The 20,530-nt window shown below is 37.1% G+C and overlaps 1 protein-coding gene and 1 long non-coding RNA gene across 2 annotated transcripts in view; one reads left to right on the top strand and one right to left on the bottom strand.

Annotated features, from left to right (window-relative positions):
* Positions 1-5,494, top strand: part of LOC126253279 (uncharacterized) — a 36,584-nt gene extending 31,090 nt beyond the window's left edge. Inside the window, exons 2-3 of the long non-coding RNA XR_007545933.1 lie at positions 4,904-5,112; positions 5,370-5,494. This is a non-coding gene — a long non-coding RNA (uncharacterized LOC126253279). The remainder of the gene's footprint in view (positions 1-4,903; positions 5,113-5,369) is intronic.
* LOC126253273 (probable medium-chain specific acyl-CoA dehydrogenase, mitochondrial) overlaps positions 1-20,530 on the bottom strand; it is a 95,500-nt gene that overhangs the window by 12,473 nt on the left and 62,497 nt on the right. Inside the window, exon 8 of the mRNA XM_049954491.1 lies at positions 545-685. Within this exon, the coding sequence (XP_049810448.1) occupies positions 545-685 (141 nt within the window). The remainder of the gene's footprint in view (positions 1-544; positions 686-20,530) is intronic.

The following is a 20,530-nucleotide window of genomic DNA, read 5'->3' as shown; positions in this document are numbered from 1 at the left end:
AAAAATTAACTCACAATATGGTACAGTAGTAGGTGATTGGCAGAGCAGGTAGTATTACATTACTCAGAATATTGGACATTTATTATGCTAATTTCAGAAACTACTACTTATGGCACTTACGTATTAAAACACACAAGCAAGTTTTTGTTGCATAAAAGTGTGTAATAAGGATAATCTATGTTAGCCAGCTCTTTAAATAGTTTGTGATACTGACAACAGTCTCAATATATTTACTCCCTTATTAGTGTTGTCAACAATCACCATTCAAGAAAAACAGTAACATTTAGAAATATAATGCCAGAAGGAGCAATGAGTTACACTATCTGTCATTCAGCCTTAGTGTGGCACAGAAAGGGATAAGATATTCAATCATTAAAATTGTTACTCCATGGAAGTATTTCTGAATGGTGTGTGTGTGTGTGTGTGTGTGTGTGTGTGTGTGTGTGTGTGTGTGTGTGTAGGATGAGAGAATGAGTGAAGGAGGGAGAGGGCGGGAGGGGGAGGGGACAGAGAGAGAAAACAGAAATGACACAGAGAAACTTACTGGTGGGCGTGTCTTGTCAAATGCTCCCATAGCAATTTTAAATCCAGCACCCTCAGCAATAAGGACATTCTCCTTCGGTACTCTGACATCTTCAAATGTGATTCCTCTCGTATCAGAACATCTCTGACCCATATTTATTTCCTGTAAAAGCAAAATTAAAAAAAAATAATAAATAAATAAATATTTTGTACTGTCATTTGAACCAGCTCAAAGTACAAGAATTATTATTAAAGTGAAATAAAATTTAAAAATCTCAGTTTGCTATCAGTAAATGAGTTCTGTTTTCTGTATTACTTTTGTAACTTGAATGTCCATCTTATTTCAAGACCTAGAAATTACATTATTTCATCAGCTGCTATGCTCGACTGTGATTTTCTTTATCCATGAGATCAGTTTTTAAAATGAATAAAATACTTAAATTTTAGTTTCATTTAGTTTTAATTGTGTTTCACAATCAGTGGCCTGATTTAGAGGAATGAATATAGTATGAACCAAAACAAGACAAAAATGTTCAGCAAATATGGACTCTTAAAATTTGTACCATACCTTATGAGCTATGAGCACTTGTTCATCATCACTATTGTAAAACACATTTCTTCTACTGTGAGCTCTTTGCTTTACAAACTACCCACAGAATTGAGAAAACAAATGACGACATATTCTTCTGTTAGGCCGGTATTACACTATCAAATTTCTATGTCAAAGGTTTGATCAAAGATGTGATCAAATATTCCGTCAAATACATTTGACAAAGATCTTTGACGTAGTGCTAGAAGGGGTCATCTTATTTTTTGTCAAAGTTCAAGATGGCTGATAACAACAACTTGTTATTAACCGCAGCAGTTGCATGTCCCACAATTGCACTGTGTGCACATGCGGAAGAGAAGCGGGGGAAAAAAAGGAAACATACCTGGGTGAAGCCGTGGGTTTTACGACGACATGATAAAAACACTCAACAAAACTTGTTACGTGAGCTTATAGTGGAGGACATCAAGTCATACATCAATTACTTAAGAATGGATGAGCATACATTTCTGTATGTGCTCAGTGAAGTGTATCCTCATATCACAAAACACAATATTCACTTAAGAACTGCTACATCTGCAGAAGACAGGTTCACTGTAACACGCCAATTCCTTGCTACAAGAGAGGGTTGGGTTAGGTCTCCAATCTTCTTAATCTATTTTTGTATTCAGGATGCCTCACATTGTAAAGCGCCTCATCAGCTTCATACATCTCTATTAATTTTGTAGTTGTCAGCACACACCAATTGTATTTACCATCAATGTTTATAAGAACACTACACTTGACAGAACGCTGCAGCGATGCTAGCGCTCCATGTGGTAACATGTAAGAATGCAGTGAACAGAAGACAAGCAACTTCTTTGATCAAATATATATCGAGGCCCTAGATTTGATCAAATATTGGACGACATTTCACAAAGTTCCCTATTACACCATCAAATAGCTTTGATGAAGATTTTTGACAAAGATATTTGACTAAGAAATTTGATAGTGTAATACCGGCCTTACTGTCCAAGGATACTGCTATAACTGAATCTGACAGCGATAAGGAATTGTCACAGCCGTCAGAGATTTACCATTACTCAAGGCCCTCACCCACCGCTGTGCTGCGATCAATGACAGTTCACAGCAAGTGGTGCTGTTAGTAGACGCTATTCCCGTAAAACACACACCATGTCACATGATGGGACCCCCCCAATTGCTGGCTGCTTTTAATGGCACTCCCCAACCTGGAGCAGTCACTTCTACTGGGAAAACCCCTATGGAAACATTCATACACTAGCTTGTTATATTACGACAGTTGGCTATGTTTTGGGGCTTCCATGGACTTTGTCCTAGATGGTTGTACTAAAAAAGTGCCAAGTCAGTCCTCCATGTACTTGGTTTAATCATATGCATATGTCTTGTGTGTGTGAGAAATTCAATAAATTGTGTTTGTTACTGCAACATACTACAGATACAGCATGCAGAGGAAGTACAGTTCCAATAATTGCTGGAGATGTGACTCATGCATTATGGAGCTACCAGCCCATTTTATCCAGAATGTCCAAGAACACCTCACAAAGACATTTAATGGGAAATGGACTGATTAGGGAGGTCTAATACAATGGCCAGCTTGTTCATACAATCTTAACCCCTTGGATCTTTGATTGTGGGGACACTTGAAATCTTTGGTGTATGAAAGCCCCATAAATGATTTAGTACAAATGCTACAGGTACACATCAGCAATGTCTGCCAGTGTATCCATGACCGACCTGGAGTCTTTCAGGGAGTATGCAATAATATGTTGGACAGAAGTATGCCTAACTACGAATGGACACCATACTGCACATCTCCTTTCATGATGGGTCATAAGTGCAGACTGTAGGTAATAGCAAGCAGATTACATAAGAAGCTCTGCTGTTTCACAGTAACAGAGCAATGTGCTCTCATTTGTTTACTGCATTATTTGCATTGTTTGTTACAGCAAATAGTATTCAGTAAAAGAAATGTTTCACAGTACATGAACAAGTGCTCACATCTCCTAAGGTAGTCATTTCAGAGCTTATGTTTACTGGATATTTCTTTGTTATTTTGGTCCATATTATCACCTCTCAAATATTGGAATAGTTTGTGAAAGCCATGAATTTTGAAAGTTTTTATAATTTTCCATACTTTTAAATCTTATTTCATTTACTATTTTTTGTTATCATCATTTAATATATACTGTGTTGGATAGGTTCCTGAGTCTGTAACACTTCACTACATCAGTGCACCTTTGTATGCACAACTGAATGTTTATAATGCCTTGAGAGACCACCAGGTATACAAATATTTCTATTCTGCCACGTGACCTTATGAACAGCAAAATACATGACAAATGGTACACAAAAAGAATGAAATATATCACAGGGAATAGATCCAACATAGCATGTATTGAACACTGATAATTGAAACCGTACATGGCATTGTTTAGGCTTAAGAAAAAGAAAAAAAATTAAGGAAGTTACTAACTGTGATTAACTGGGAGTTAAAATGTCCCATCTCTCTTTATATTTTATTAGGAGCAGGAAATGGTAAAAAATAATGATTACCTGAACTCATCAGGAGAACGTATAATTTTATAACCAGTATGATAGGTAATCTTTAGTTCATGTTCTATACAGCATTAATCATCACTTATATTTCAACAAAATATGGCCTCTACTGCAAAAGATTAAGCAAGTGTTTATCCTCCATATGCCAATACTCAAATTTTCTGGCCTTGAGAAACAAGTACAAGTAGAATTTGTTTAAAATAATGTATAATTTACAAAAAACCATAATGTCTACTCATGTTTAAGAGTCAAGAGAAGACAATTCTCTCCCATGAAAATTAAAATAATTGCTTTACCTGTGCCATAGAAACATTTGAGAAGTCACATCTCATCTGTTTTGCCAACCCTAGGAATGTGTCACATTCATTAATTTTGTTATGTGTACAGAGTGTTTCAAAAAGATTCATACAGTTTCACAAGACCATCTTTCACTCAAATGGATAAATTTTAACTTATGCATTGAAATAAAGATTGCCAAGAGGTCATTAGTAAATCGCAAATCCCATTTGGGGTGGTGTCTGCTGCGACTAACCTGCTTGCTCATTCATTACATAATGTGCAATTAGTAGAGATTGCAACGACATAGCACTAAAGGTAATTTGCATTCTCGGTTTTAACACATGCAGTTCAAGTTACTGTTATTCAGTACAGTTTTCACCAAGAGTATGGCACTGCACATTGTACAGCTCAAAGCCTTTGAAGAAAGCACCAGCACTTTCAAGACAATGGCTGTTTATGTAACGTGAAATCCAAAATCTCCACACATTCTCACTCAAGAAGTATAGTGCATTTAACAGTTTTGCATATTATCTGCAAAAGTCAACTTGCTGTGCAAGCCAAGGGTTGGCCATCCCTCATTTGTGCATGACTAGTGTGCTTTTTGGTGATAATTGTGATTCAAACTATCCAAGCCCTCCATGATGGCAATAAACAACAATGTGTTGAGTGCCTTCTGAATTCATCTTAGGTATGATGGAAGATAACAGTTTACTTTCACATTCTTTGTTCAATGATGAGGCTATGTTCCATTTAAGTCAAAAAGTGAACCACCATCACAGTGTAACAATATGAGAAAAACAACAATCACCTATGATTGTTGAGAATGACACAGACTCTCCAAAGCTTCATTTATTCTGAGCTGACAAGATTTACAGTCTGTCTTTTGTGGAAACAATGGTTACAGGGATACCTGATTATGTTGTAGATCTGGCTTTTCTGCAATTGTAAAAACAGGCTGAACATTTCATTTTTCCACAGGATGGAGCACCACTGCACTGGCACCATCTTGTAAGAGTATTTCATCGTCCTACATGCTCTCCCTTCCAACATCTTTGGGTGAACTGCGACGCCACATAGCAGAATCAGTGAATGCAGTAAATCGAGACATATACACAAAGCAAAGAATTTGTTTATCAGCTGGATGCTTTTCATGCATCAGGTGGAGGGCACACTGGAATTTGTGAAAAGTAAATGAAAACTTCAATTCTAAATATAATTTTGAGAAAGTAACAAGTATGTATGAAGGTATATGAAAGAGGTACCTATGTACATTGGATGGTTGTTTTGAAAATAAAAACTTAAGTTCTACGTGTAAGTTAAAATTTTCCCCATATTTCTGTCTTCATCTGTGTAGAAAATTAATGCTTGTGAAATTTGATGAATCCTTTTGAAACACCATGTATTATATAAAACACAGCTTGCTAATTGTATCATTCATTCACAGTTGCTGATGTGAGAGGGATGGAAAATGTTTCTAAAAGAAAAATATGGGAGTTATTGCTGGGATCTGCACACCATTTTACACAGAACTTTATTTACCACGGCTGTAATTAAGGTGTTAACAATGAGGATGTTCAAGAAAGAATTTTAAATTCACCTTCTACAATTTTTAATGATACAACAGTATCAAACAGTGACAGTAAATTCCTTGCCTTTTCTCTTAGTAATATGTTTCTGTGCCAACTTTCTCCATAAATAATTTAAATATAGAATTAGACCTTGTGTGCTTGTTACCTTTGTGAAATTGCAATTATATGTGTGGTATTTGTTCTTTCTAACATGTCCAAAAGAACAGACACTACAAATATAATGGTACTGTATATAACTTGATGATATCTTCAGTGTGGATGTACCTTTTAATAGAATCGTGCGAGATGCTATGAGCAATGAGGATTGTGGACAAAGGGCACTACGAAGTAGTGTGAAGTTGAGAATATGGGTTGGACGGGAAGCATTTTCAGATAGCCGAAGTGGGTCAGGTGACTGCTTGCATAAAGCAGGAAATCTAACTTCAACCCTGGTCCAGCACAAATTTGCACTGAATTATTTCAATGTCCTCGTCTGGCTGAAATCAGTATTTCTCTTTCATCATGTAATTATATAACTGCTATTTTATCATTTTTCACAAGCTGAAAGACTGAGGAAACGCACCATTCCTTATACAGATGCATTTAATGTTTTTAACAACTATCTAGGAACTCAGTGTTTTTCTTTTTTATGTATATTTCAGATCAGTTCAGTTCAATTAGAATTTGAATCTTTAATAAAGGTGATAAATGAGAACATGCCTTCAGCAGCTGGAGAAAGTCTGATGCTCTTTTCACAATGCAAGGCATGTACATCTCTCGAAAATATTAGCAAGCCTTTTAAACCACAGTTACAAAGTATAACAAAAAACAACAGATTTCTACTTTCTGCCAGTAAGATTTTGCTTTTTAGTCACATGCAAGCAGGTCAGCCTGAAAACATTAAATAATGCACAATCTTATTTCTTTATATCATCATCATTTTACTGGCAATTAACAGGGAAGATCTACATAGGTTAGCAAGTGCCTCTGCAGAGATTAGTGTCACTACTTGCTGATGTGAGAGTCAAAAGATTCAATTCCTAGTAACTGAACTACATTTTCCTGCTATGGGAAAGTGTGGATTGGGATCTGCCCATCTTTGAAAGAGCAAAAGAGAAGCTGCTTGAGAATGTAACTGTTGTCCAAGCTGTTTAAGATGTGTCAAATAAAAGGATTGGAAGCAACATACTTTTATTGTGTACTGATGGCTACCAATAAGAACCCATAGACAGGCGTACGTCTCAAACTGTAATGTTGCAGTGAGGTACTCATAATTTAACCTTCATATTACAGAGAAAAGTTGAAATATTAATGCAGACTTTTTGCAATATCTGAGTTTGCAGTGTAAACTATACATTGCTTATCTTTTTATCGACTACAATGTGACAAACAATGTTTAAAATTATTGAAAAATAAAAATAAAATATTTCAATGAGTTGAAGACCACCTGCATTAGGCTTGGTTTTATGGCACGAATTATCTAGCCAAGCAGTTTCATTCTTGAAAAGTTAACAAAGTAAAGAAAATGCCTCATGTATGCCTCAATAGATCTAGGGAAACTATGGTTGTTTGTAACAATTTAATGGCTACACTCCAAGAAGCAGTCGTAATACTATGGTATAACTTGCTTACATGCTTGTATTCTAATTAAATTATTTTGTGACTGATAAGATCGCATTGGTGGAGAGCAGAGTTGCTGGCTTGTATACATCATGCCAAGTACTCATGCGATTGATAGTTGAAAAAAAAGGAAACAACCATCTACTTACTGACTGTTGCTAACTTCTCTATAGGTAGTGGGGAGGGCAGTGGTGGGGGCCACTGTCACTGTAGGGGAGGGAATTCATTATGATACTGCTTGATAGAGATTGTGAATCTGACAGATCATGCAAAAATCACTGTGCATTTGCTGGTTCTTCCACTCCCCTCCCATTCTTGTGGCCTTACCTGCCTGCCCCTTCCCAAACGCTACAGGCCACACCACATGGGCAAGCTTGTAGAATATACAACACAACGAGCACATAGAACCTGAGACACACAGTGACTGGCTGATGCCTGGCCCCTATTACTCAACTCACTGAAACATCTGTCACAAAATAATTTTGATCTACGTATAAAAATGTGCTTAAATTTCTGTTCAGATTCTAGATCATTTATCAATTATTATGTAATGGAAATGATAAATTAATAACAGCCTATATTTGCCAGTACTACAATGTGTTGACAGAAGTCATGGGGTACCTTCTAATATTGTGACAGGCCTCCCTTTTGCCTGGAGTAGTTCAGAAACTCCACATGGCATGGATTCAACAAGCCGTAGGAAGTGCCCTGCAGAAATAATGAGCCATGCTGCCTCTATAATCATCCATAATTGTGAAACTGTTGCTAGTGCAGGATTTTGTGCACAAACTGACCTCTTGATTATATCCATGAATGTTTGATGCGTTTCACGCCAGCCAATCTGAGTGGCCAAATCATTCATGGCTTCACAGGTCTGTGCCACACTCGAACCCTACCATCAGCTTCTACCAATTGAAATCAAGACTCATCTGACCAGGCCACAGTTTTCCAGTCAACAAGGGACCAACCGATATGGTCACGAGTCCACGAGAGGCGCTGCAAGAAATAGGCTGTTAGCAGATTAACTCCTGTCAGTCATCAGTCGCCATAGCCCATAATGCCAAATTTTGCTGCACTTTCCAAATGGATATGTTCGTCGTATGTTCTACACTGATTTCTGCAGTTATTTCACTCAGTGTTGATTACTGGTTAGCACTGATAACTCTATGCAAGCACCACTGCTCTTAGTCATTAAGCGAAGGCCGCTGGCCACTATGTTGTCCAAGGTGAGAGGTAATGCCCAAAATTTGGTATTCTCAGCACACCATTATCACTGCGGATATCTGAATACTGAATTCCATGATAATTTTCAACATGGAATGTGCTATGTCTCTAGCTCTAACTACCATTCTGCATTCAACAACTGTTAATTCCGGTCGTGAGGCCATAATCACATCGGGAACTTTTTGACATGAATCACTTGCATACAAATGACAGCTCCTCCAATGCACTGCCATTTTGTACCTTGTGTACACAATACTGCTGCCATTTGTAAACGTGCATATTGCTATCACATGAGTTTTGTCACCTCAGTATAATTTCCCAGGAAATAATTGTTTTTGTACATTTGTTCACATCAGTATCAAACAAACAACAAAAATAACAAACAGATACAAAAATTTTACTTTATATACTATACTTTAGTTAACTTTAAGGGGACATTGTATGTCCTTTGCTGCTAATGTTAAATTATCGAATTTTGTGACCCATTATCTTGGAAACTTTTTAAGACACAAACTTACAATTTTCCATAATTATTGAGTGCACCTTTCTAGATACATTGAACAAGAATTATTACTAAAATTGTGTTGAGGGGCATGTTCTATTTTTTTTTCAAACACTCAATGTTTTTTACAGAATTTTGTAAATAAATGAACATAAAAAAAAACAACTAAGGATATTTTAATTATTCTAGTTCTGTGTGTGTTGAATTTCACACTTTGCATGCTGTGAAAATTTCATGTCTCTACCGTAAGTATTTTTTTTAGAAAACAGGTAACTTATTGCAAAAAATGTGGTTATACTGAAGTTTAAAACTTTTTTTATCACAAATTCTTATACGGACTTACATTTCTGCGTCTTTTATGCACTAGAATTGCCCTTGCCCATAGTCTGTGTCTTCTTCAGTGTCATAACAGCCCAGTGCTTGCTTCCTTCTTTTCTCTCTTGCTTCTTTTGTCATTTGCTCAGCAGCTAACTCTGCTTCACGTACATGAAGTGCTTTAGCTGTGTTCTGTCCAAATCTTACCCCTAACTTCACCATAACCGTAAGTCTTTCATAGTTCCCACCATTAAAAGTTATTACAGCATCAGACACTGCTAACTTTAGAGTCATAAGGCCAACAAATACATTTTTGGCACCCCACACAACATTATTGAGGGACACATTCACATTCTGGGTCTTCCCATGTAAACACTTCTTTAGTAGCTCAGGGTCTGCCAAATCTCCGTAAATAGGTTTGATTGCCTGCATTACTGCCAAAGGAAGAGAATTTTTATGTGTAAATTCATGCAGGGTGCCAGAAATTTCAGCTTGCCTATATTTATACCAAGTGTTTGGTGGAGGTGGACACAAAGCATGACATGGCTTTTCATCGGTTGATATTGAAAGGAACTGCTCACATATCTGTTACCCGCAAATTTGCGTTTCTTGAAGTTACTTTGATGCTTAGTCATTTTATTTACGTATAAAACGCAATAGAAATTAGCTTATTACAACAATAGCTGATAATCACACTACTTTCAACAAAAACTACTACCAGAAACAAAGGACTGATTTGTTTATTCGTAATGCCAACTACTGAGACATGGCAGTAGGCACAAAAAGCAATTCACAGCCTTCCAGACTGTGTAGTTCCCAAGATATGACTGCTCAACAATGGCAGTATATGTGCAGCTGTGAAATTTGACAGTCACACGTCAACAATCAAAATATTATTTAAAGGTCTCACAACTGTCTGATTTTAATGTATTATATACCAAAATGTTCAGGAAAGTTCAAAGTACATTATGGAGTAGAAAACAGAAAATGTCAAATTTCAACAAATTTCACATACAATGTACCCTTAAATAATTATTTACTACATCCAATATACTGAAAGCGGATAGGTAACAAAGAGTTCAGATCTCCTGTAGAACAATGGAATTTCAGTTTAACATTTGGAAACCTGTTAAATGTTTTGCGACAGCAAGTGGGCTGTGATCTTCAGCTCTTGTTACTCAGTATCATTTGTATCTCTATCTCTGTTTTATGTACTTGATAGATGAATGTCTCTTTCTACTCACACTCTTTTCTGTATTATCTTATGTAGATCATTAGCTTAAGAACATACACAGAATTAATCGATAGTAAATTATATTTCATGAAACAGTTCCTGCAGAACTGATATTTATTTACACAGGTAACTATTCTACCTAATTTCTTCTGGAGTGTGGATTCCCTATAAACCAAGTTGAGTGCATGTGACCCAGCTCAAATCTCAATTCCATACGGTGGATGTGAGTAGATTAATCTGTAATAGATTTGTTTTACAACAGGTGTTATTAAAACTTTTAGTAAGTAAATATTGCAGCTGATAAGTTTAAATATGTACTTGTTACGTTCTTTAAGATACTCATCCATCATGATGCCTCCTAAAAAAGAGTGTGTGTGTGTGTGTGTGTGTGTGTGTGTGTGTGTGTGTGTCAGATTTTCCACTTAAAACAGTAGTACAGCATTTACGAGTGGCTTGGATGGATTACAATTAAACAAAGCTTTGTAACAGTTATTTTGTCATTATTCAGTACAGGTCTACGTACGCCCAGGTCTTCTATAACAAGACCTAAATTCTCCTCATTATTTTACACTGCTGACTGTTCTGTACAGCGCCAGCTAGTATCAACAGCAATATTCACTCCAAGATTTGTAGCTACGTTACTTCATTAATATATACAAAGAAAATCGCCAAAGACTGCCTTATTCTATGAGATCTACTGGGGATCTGACATGATGATTTCAGTTTTAGGATCTGTCTTTCATTTTTATAACATAGTTTGGCACATTGCATTCTTCTATTGCAAAGATAAGAATTTAAGAAATCTAGTGCACTCCTCTCATAAAACTAATTTCTAATTTGTATCAGAGTACTGTTATTCAGAGAACAGAAGGCTTAGACGAATTGAGGGAAATCTCTACAACAATTTTCTTTGTCCAGACTATGCTACATTTCATATAATGGAAGTCGCCCACTTCTGCACAAAACTAGTCCAGTTGATTTTCCTATAACAGTTATATTCCAGTAACTTATACTTCCTTTTTCTTTTCTTAACTTGAATTTGATGCTTCTGAAATGAGTTAAAAATTCTATGTCTCCCTCAGCACAGTCCATTTCTGAGGGAAATAAATTATAGAAGAGCTCCATTTTATTAGGATTGAAAACTTTTATGGATTCACATCCTCGTATCAGCCATAGCAATATATTGTTCTTTCAAAATTCAACTCTTAGTGTTCAAAGAATCACTTTTTTAATTTAAATTTTGGTAAGTGAGGGATACTTCGTAAATCTCTGAATAATGAAACACAAATTCATTTTCAAAACATGAAAACTTCATCATGCAAACAAAATTCAGTGGTTTGGTAAACAAGACAATGGGATGTGGTTTACATACATTGATTTCAAGGCGACACATGTGACATAAAATCTGCTATTTCACATGCCAGACTTATAAATTTGCACAGCAATTTTCGCCTCAATACCTGCATTTTGATTGGTTTGCCATCTTAGCTTGAACCTGTTCTCTCTTAATTACAAGTTTTTTATCTAAAGAAAAATGTAAATATTTTACAATTTTCTCAGCACTTCATCTCAGTTCTATTACTGTAAAGACTTTACATTTGATGGTTCTGCAGCTGATTCATGTGATGAAATTGCCAGAATGTAAACCAGTAGTTCCCAAACTAATTTGGTTCCTGGAATGAACACAGCTGCTGCAGTTAGGATAGTTTGAAAATATAATGATAAATTGAACATCTATAATCTTAGAGGTATTCTCGATGTGACTGATTCATGGTGCACTTTCAGGTGTCCTGCTGAGTTGTTTGTTCCATTTTATGCACTACAATATTTTGACAATGAACCTAGTCATCATTTTCAGGTGCTGCAAGCTGTGCTGTTATGTGTACTCACTCAAGCCATTGTTGGAGCTTTGCTGCTATTTGTATTCAAGTTAGACTCCCTGTTCCCAATACGCAGTTTGATTCTCATTTTTCAAGTGTTTGCACTGTTGTTCCATGAAACACACATTTTCTCAGAGTTTTCCAGTTCTGATGGATCAGATGGCCAGCAAGATCTTTTTTAAAAAATGAGTGCTTGATCCCAAGCCTCCTTTAAATTGGAAATTCTGTCCTGATTTATTAATTTTCTGTTATCTTTATTCAATAGATTCCTTAATTAGACTGGCCCAGGAACTTAGTATTTCCACCACAATATTTGCCTCACATCAATTCATTTCCTATTATATTCAAGGCAATGCTCTCCAAAAATGATTTGCATAATTGCTTTAGTTAGGCACGTCCCTCGTGTTCATTGCACACCTCCGTCACTGTTCTAATAGTCTGCCCCATACAACACATGTCACACCTGCATGGAATGTAATACATACTCAGATTAAGAAGACCCAGATTGTCTTTAAAATTACAAAGAAAAGCAGCAAAATACCTGCACGCCATATTTCCATAGAAGTCTACAGATCTTTCCAAAGACTGGGCCAGCATAAGGCAGACAAGTGATACCTGGCTTCTCTTTCTCGGTCTCAGCCTCAGTCTCAACCACTTTCTCAGCATTGTTAAATTTACTGAAGCTTTTCAAAAATTTGTGAATCTGATTGCCCATTCCTTTGGAAAGCTATTTGTGGGTATTCTGATTCTTCTGGAAGGCACTGTTTGTTTGACAGCATTGAAGTTTTCAGCGCTAAATTTGGTGACTGCTCGAGGTTCAGAGTTAGAGGTCAGCATTTGTGGGTTGTCCATATACACGATGATCCATTGATGTATCTAAGATGTTGATGAAAGGTAACTGGTCCCCTTTATATATTTCAGTGTGAATTTTATATTTTTAAATGTTCCAGGAAATTTTTTCCATTCCATGTAACCACATTATAAACACATTGTTCATGTATTGATAAAACAACATTGTGCATAGATTTGTCTACACAGAAAATAGTGGACTATGCCCCCAGAGTTATGGCATCAGTCTGTTCATAATACAAAAGGGAAAAAGCTTATGTGGTGGCATGCCTAATAAGTTCAGTCAACCAACTGTCAAACATTTTCACCAGTATTCCCATGGATACAGGATGTGGGACTCTAGTACAAAGACACACTCCATTGAAACTGACTATAATATCTGCACCCTGCAGCCACAATTATAAAATGGAATCAACAAGTTTGCTGATCACCTGTGACAGTGTCAGAATCATTCAAAGATAAGTCTGTGCTCAGTAGCACGAAAATTGTGCAATCGTAACCCACATTGCAGGTGGTACAGACAGACAGCCTTGTGAAGTAGTTTTGAACACATGTTCCAAAGACATCTTGAGCATCTACTTCAACAGCCCACGCACGATGAAAGTATTTTAAAGCTTTTAGATACAAACGGTCTGACCTTGCGACAGTGTCAGAACAGAGATGAGAATTAGTGATCATGATATCATAGTTGCAGAAGTTACTAATGTTTAATAGATCAATCAATAGGGATAGGAGAATAATTTTGCTAGAAAGAATAGATAACCAGTTGTTAGTATCCCACTTAGACAATGAATGGACATCATTTAATTCCAACATGATGGTTGTAGAGGAATTGTGGACAAAGTTTAAACAGTTCGTAATTTGTGCAGTTGAGAAGAATGTGCTGAGTCGATGGATTAAGAAAAGAAAAGACCCACAGTGTTTTAGTAACAGAATTCAGAAATTGCTGAGTAACCAAAGACTGTTGCACTCTCAGTTTAAAAAAGAACAAGCAAATTACAACAGCAAAAGTTAGTAGAAATTTGTGCATCTGTAAAAGATCAATGCGGCAATGCATACAACAATTACCACTGCCTTACCTTACCAAAAGATACTGCCGAGAACATGAGAAAACTCTGGTCTACGTAAAATCGCTATCACAAAAAGCTGTGCCTGACACAGTAACAGGTATCCCTGGCATAGATGAGCAGCTGAAGGAGTTGGAAACAAATAAGTTGCTAACTTCAGACAGAATTCCAATTCAGTTTTACAGAGATTACTCTATGGCATTGGCCCCTTACTTAGCTTGCATTTATCATGAATCTCTCGTCCAAGACAAAGTCCCAAGCAATTAAAAAAAGTGCAGGTGACTCCTGCATATAAGAAAGGTAACAGAACATCGGTTTGCTGCAGAATTCTTTAATACATTCTCAGTTTGAGTATAGTAAATTTCCTTGAGATTGAAAAGCTTCTGTCCACAAATCTGCACAGATTTAGGAAGTACCGCTTGTGCCAAACTCTGATTGCCCTTTCTGTGCACAATATCCTGTAAGTCATGGACAAAGGGCAACAGCCAGGTTCCATATTCCTAGATTTCTGAAAAGTTTTTGACACAGTGCCCCACTGCAGACTGTTGTCTAAAGTACAAGCATACGAAATCAGTCCCCAGATAATTGAGTGGCTCTGAGATTTCTTGAGTAATAGAACCCAATATGTTGTCTTCGATGGTGACTGTTCATCAGAGACAAGGATATCATCAGAAGTGCTCCAGCGGTGTGATAGGACCACTCTTCTTCACTGTATACATAAGCAATCTGCTGGACAAGATAAGCACCAGTCTGCAGCTGTTTGCTGATGATTTTGTGGTGTATGGAAAGGTGTCAAAGTTGAGTGACAGTAGGAAGATGCAAAATGAAAGCCAAAATTTCTAGCTGCTGTGTTGAATGGCAGCTATATCTAAATTCAGAGAAATGTAGGATGATGCAGACGAGTAGAAAAAACAAACAAATTTGAATACACAATTAGTAGTGTGCTGCCTGACAGCCACAACAGTTAAATATCTAGATGTTATGCTGCAAAGCAATATGAAATGGAATGAGCATGTACGGATGGTAGTAGGGAAGACAAATGATCAACTTTGCTTTACTGGGAGCATTTTAGGAAAGTGTGGTTCACCTCTGTAAAGGCGACTGCATATAGAACACCAGTGCAATCCATTCTTGAATATTGCTCGAGTGTTTGGGATCCCCACAATGTTGGATAGAAGGAAGGCATCAAAGCAATTCAGATGAGTGCTACTGGATTTGTTACCAGCAGGTGGGCGAGTATTACGGAGCTGCTTCATGAACTCAAATGGGAATCCCAGTGGGAGAATGTTCTTTTCGCTAAACGAACCAGCATTTGAAATTGACTGCAGAGCGACTCTACTACCGACAACATAAATTTCACCTAAGGATCATGAAGACAGGACAAATTAGGGCTAATACAGAGGCATACAGCAAGCCAATTTTTCATTGCTCTGTAGTGGAACAGGAAAGGAAATGAGTAGTAGTAATAAAGATACCCTTCGCCATGCACTATACAATGGCTTGAGGAGTCTGTACATACATGTAGATGAAGGTGCACCATTAATGAAACACATATTTTAAATTCACACACAATTTACTGAACAGCGTTATCAGTAATATAATCGGTACATGCACATTAATGTATGTTCCAAAAAGATGTGCACGAAAATGTTATTTTTCATGGGGTCATATCTTGGATTCAACTGATTATGGAGATTTGAATACCTGTCAAAAGGACAGGCATACTGTAGCTATCCTACTGCACATGGTGAAAATTTAAACAGTACATGCTTCCTTCAGCCCAGAAAAACTGAGCAAATCGGTTGTTTCTTTCACATTAGGTGTGGCCTTGTGTGTACCTTTGATGGCTAATAAATGCACCATTTGTTCAAGGGCAGTTCCTGAGAAAACTCTAAAAACCACGATTTTGAAAGTACCAATTGGCATTGCCACTTCTGTAAATGTCTAAATTTTTATCATATGTTCTTAAGATGATGGTCTCAGGAAATTTTGAAACTTTTTTTGGTATTGTTATCTGTTACAAAGATCCACGGGTTAAAGCTAATGCACTTACGCACATTACATCCTGACAGAAGCATTAATGTTTGAACTAGCGTGGTGAACATGGGGCAAGGTTTCTGGGATCATTACAAGTGTTCTGAGGTCATCGAACCATGTTTTTAGTTGCCTTTTTTCACGAGTAAAACTTCATGAGAAACTGCCTCTGTATAATGGCCACTTCACACATATGCAAGCTGTCTAGGCCTAGAAATTATTTGTTGGTGCCACCTTACAAAAAAATATGTTGTCATATGAAATATTTTGTATTTGCAAATCAAACACAACATTTTTTGGTACACTGCAGATATAGACTAAAAATGAGGTCCATTTTTATGTAAAGTAGCATAAAGTGAACTTGGGTTGGATGTGTTAAGCTTATATTATGAGCATTTATTTGTTGTTTAAATGTTTCGAAGTATGTAAATGTGTCTAAGTATGTAAATAAACTGCCAAAACTTTACTCACATACACAATTCATTCAACATAAACACCATACCTTATGTAACAGGTAAAAGAATAGAACCAGCTGAAAAATGCTCCTGTTGGAGCACAAAAAAGGTGAATATGCACCTCTTTAGAAGACTGACAGAAAAACGGGGAACAAGCTGCCACAGTCCTCACTCTGCTTTCCTCACTAAAAATTTGTCATGCGAACAGGTTCACGCTTTTTTGTGCTGGAAATGAGTATCTGAGAGACAGTGATGGTGGAAGAGAGAGGAGACAGTGATGGTGGAAGAGAGAAACTGGCAGCGAAAGAGACACAGAGCTGGAGGAAGACAGTAACAGTGGAAGTCAGAGAGAGAGCAGACAGTGATGATCGGTGAGAGATAGTGGCGGTAAAAGAGATGGATGGATATAGTAGCAATGGGAGCAGAACAGAGAGGAGACAGTGGAAATGAAGGGGAGAGATGAGTGGGGACTATACATAGGCTTGAGGGTGTCCAGACCCCCCCCCCCCCCAATCGCAAAAATTAATAAACTTTGTGATATGAGAAAATCAGTAATACATTAAATGTATTTGCAGTGGCAAATATGGACAACCATCAGCTGTATAATGGAATGATGACAATGAAAATTTGTGCTGGACTGGGACTCAAACCTGATTTCACACTTATCATGAGCGGTTGCCTTAACATTTGGCTATCCAAGCACACCTCACGGCCAAACCTGAACTTCCATACATCATCAACCATGTGTCTACAACCTTTACTTGTCCATCCATTATGTATATTCCCGTACAGCGGAGAAATTTTACTTGAAAGTCGTTTGCCCGGTGTCAGCGGATAAATAGAACATTGCAGTGCCTGTGTCAATCCGAATTATGATGCACTGTTCCTTCGGACACACATGCATGTCCAAAGGAACACTGAATCATAATTTAGAATAACACAAGCACTGCAATATCGCATGAAAATCAATAAGTTCCATTAGGCTGAATATTGTTTTTAGTGTGCTGTTGCATGACAGCTTGATAAAATTTTGTTCTAAACGAGAAAATTTAGATGCAGCTTCAAATCTACAGGAGTCTTCAATTCCATGGAAATTTGTACATATTATCTGCATGACAGTATTTTTTGAACGACTTGGTAAGTTGCGATGTTAAAAAAGTACAGATTTCATATCATACGAAGTCTACTTTAGTGGAGATAACTAGTGCAACAATGGCAAGCAATTATCTATACTATTTACAATAATTTTACCCACAGTTTTAATTTTTCCTCACTGCTGAAGTCTTCCTAGTTAATTTTGAAATATATTTACTTGGACCTCAGAAGAAGGGTTTTGCTACATTTATTTTTTCAAAGCTATCACAAAGTATACTATGTTATCCAAAAGATTCATCTTTTCTGATATTTTCTATATGTACGAAACAGTACATTTAAAGCACTCTTGTTGCTTTTGACATCACATCCTTTAGGACAAAAGCAGTGATATGTGTAACTAAGTCCATTAATGCAACCAGCATTTATGTTACACACGTACCTATGTTTATTTATGAGAACTGTATTGCATGCAACTTTGAATAGATAGTGTACATAAGTTGATGGTTGTTACCTGTCCTCTCTGCATCCATTACTGTTTTAGAATGTGCCTAATATTGAAATATTTTGCAATATCCCTGTAGCACTGCTGTTTTGTTTCCGGGTCTTCTGGTGCACAGTTTGGGAACAAACCACACAACAGAGGCAATGGCAGACAAACCAACAATACTGAAGATGTTACTAGCTTTCATCAAACCCACCTTTATAATCAATAACCCCCCCCCGCTCCCACACACACACACACACACACACACACACACACACACACACACACACACACACACACACACACAGAGTTGTGAAGACCCCATTGCTGTCTCTATCAGTATGAGAATAAATATAGCCTCTGTGAGCTGCAGAAAGGTTCAGTTAAGCTTTTCCAGTCACAGCAGTGAGATATTCCGTTGCCTGCTTTTGGGTGCACAGAGTAGTAATGGTTGTTTTTCACAGTGGGCCAGACCCATTAGGCAGAACAGGTAGCAGAAAGTCATTAAGAGCCATCGTTAAAGTGGTGCCATAGTGTGTGTTCGGCCGTGTGCACATGAAGAATATTTATCTTTGGCTCAAGTGTAGGGAATGTCATCCAGAATTGAATCGTTTATGAATGCAAGGTATTATTGCAAGCTCTTAACGCAATTTCACTATTCCAATTCCATAACAGTCTTTGACAAATGAATGAATAAATCACTAGTTGTATCTTAGTCTGATGCACTTACTGAACTTCATCCATCCATCCATCATCAAACCCTGTTAATTAACACTTGATTTTTCATCAACAAGAAGAGAGATGTTTCTCACCACAGTAAGGCAAAAGGAAGAGGGTGCCTTGCAACTGGCAATGCGTATGTGGGACTAGAATTTCATTGCAATCTTCTGAGATGGCCGAAGCAGCAGAACTACAATGAATGGTGATTGTGCAGAGTTCCAGCACAGCGTTACTTCATTTTAGTAAAGACAGTGTTGAAAAGGACTGATATTTTGTGAACTATATACTGCTAATACATTGACTTGAGAAATAACAGACCCATGCTACCATTAATAGTGGATGCTAACCAGTGATGAAACCACAGTGATATCAATATGCAGGCCAGTTCAACCATAAATGTTAATTCTGCAAATGAATTGGGAATTTTGTTAAATAACAGTAATTTACATTTTGAGAACAACCAACTTGGTGTACCAGTAGCCACCTAAACAATGGACGCTGCTGCATCAACAGTTAGCCATGTACCAGTAATGGTGGAATTAAGCTAACTGATCATCAACACAATAAATAATGATCCCAGGCAGAAAAATTATGACCTCAAACAGTAAACTGCTGAAATTGAATAGTACACTAATCGCGTGGAGAATGAAGTCAGAAAGAGTGCACTAGAATTTCGAGAAACATTACAAAACTCACGAAATGTACTCATTGGTATATTAATGAGAGAACACTATGAATTGTGTAATAAAGTTATGAGGGAACAATCCAAACTCAGATTAGAAGTTGAAGAATTAAAATTGAGTACGGTGAAGATAATGCACCTCTTTAAGCTGCTCTTGATTAGGTGGAAAGTAAAATCAATATGGAGATCATAACAATAAAAAATGATAGTTAACAGTGCGGACAGTCAATCTTTGAAATGGTAATTGGCATTGATAAAATGCATGGCCCAGGCCACAAAAGCTGAAGTCTTGCAGCAACTCACTTTAGATGACCATATGCTGGGGAGGGGGTTACAAATAAAGGTCAGTTTAAGATTAGTGCAACACAAAGCTTGGTTGCTGATATCCCTATTGGTACACTCAAGTGTAACAAGTTCAAACTGAACAGAAGATTACATCAGTTCACACATGCTTTCTCAATACTGTATTCTGATAAACAAAAAATAGGTATATGAGTGAGCAGTTTGAAAGACAATGCACATGTGTGTGGCATGTGACTTGCTGCCAGTTAAAATAATTTCAGTGAATGTCAGAATAAATTTTGGACTGTCGAAGAACAGTGTACGGTGAAGTCAAAATTACTGATGCTGCCATCATACAGTTGCATTCACAGTATCATTTGTGAATTTTTGCAGAGGTACTGTGACTGTAACTGGTATTTAGATGAGCCTGTCAAAGACACAATACTTACTGAGATTCTTATACAGTGATTACCATTGCATGCCTGTGTGAGATTAGCTTTCACAAGATACAAACACATCAACAAAGAATATTTGAAGGCAGATCAAACCGAAGCTCGACACTGAGAAAAAGGCAGCATGAGAACAATCATTCTG

The sequence above is a fragment of the Schistocerca nitens genome, chromosome 1 (assembly GCF_023898315.1).
Source record: "Schistocerca nitens isolate TAMUIC-IGC-003100 chromosome 1, iqSchNite1.1, whole genome shotgun sequence".
NCBI lineage: Eukaryota > Metazoa > Arthropoda > Insecta > Orthoptera > Acrididae > Schistocerca > Schistocerca nitens.
This window is presented reverse-complemented; position numbering and strand designations above follow the sequence as displayed.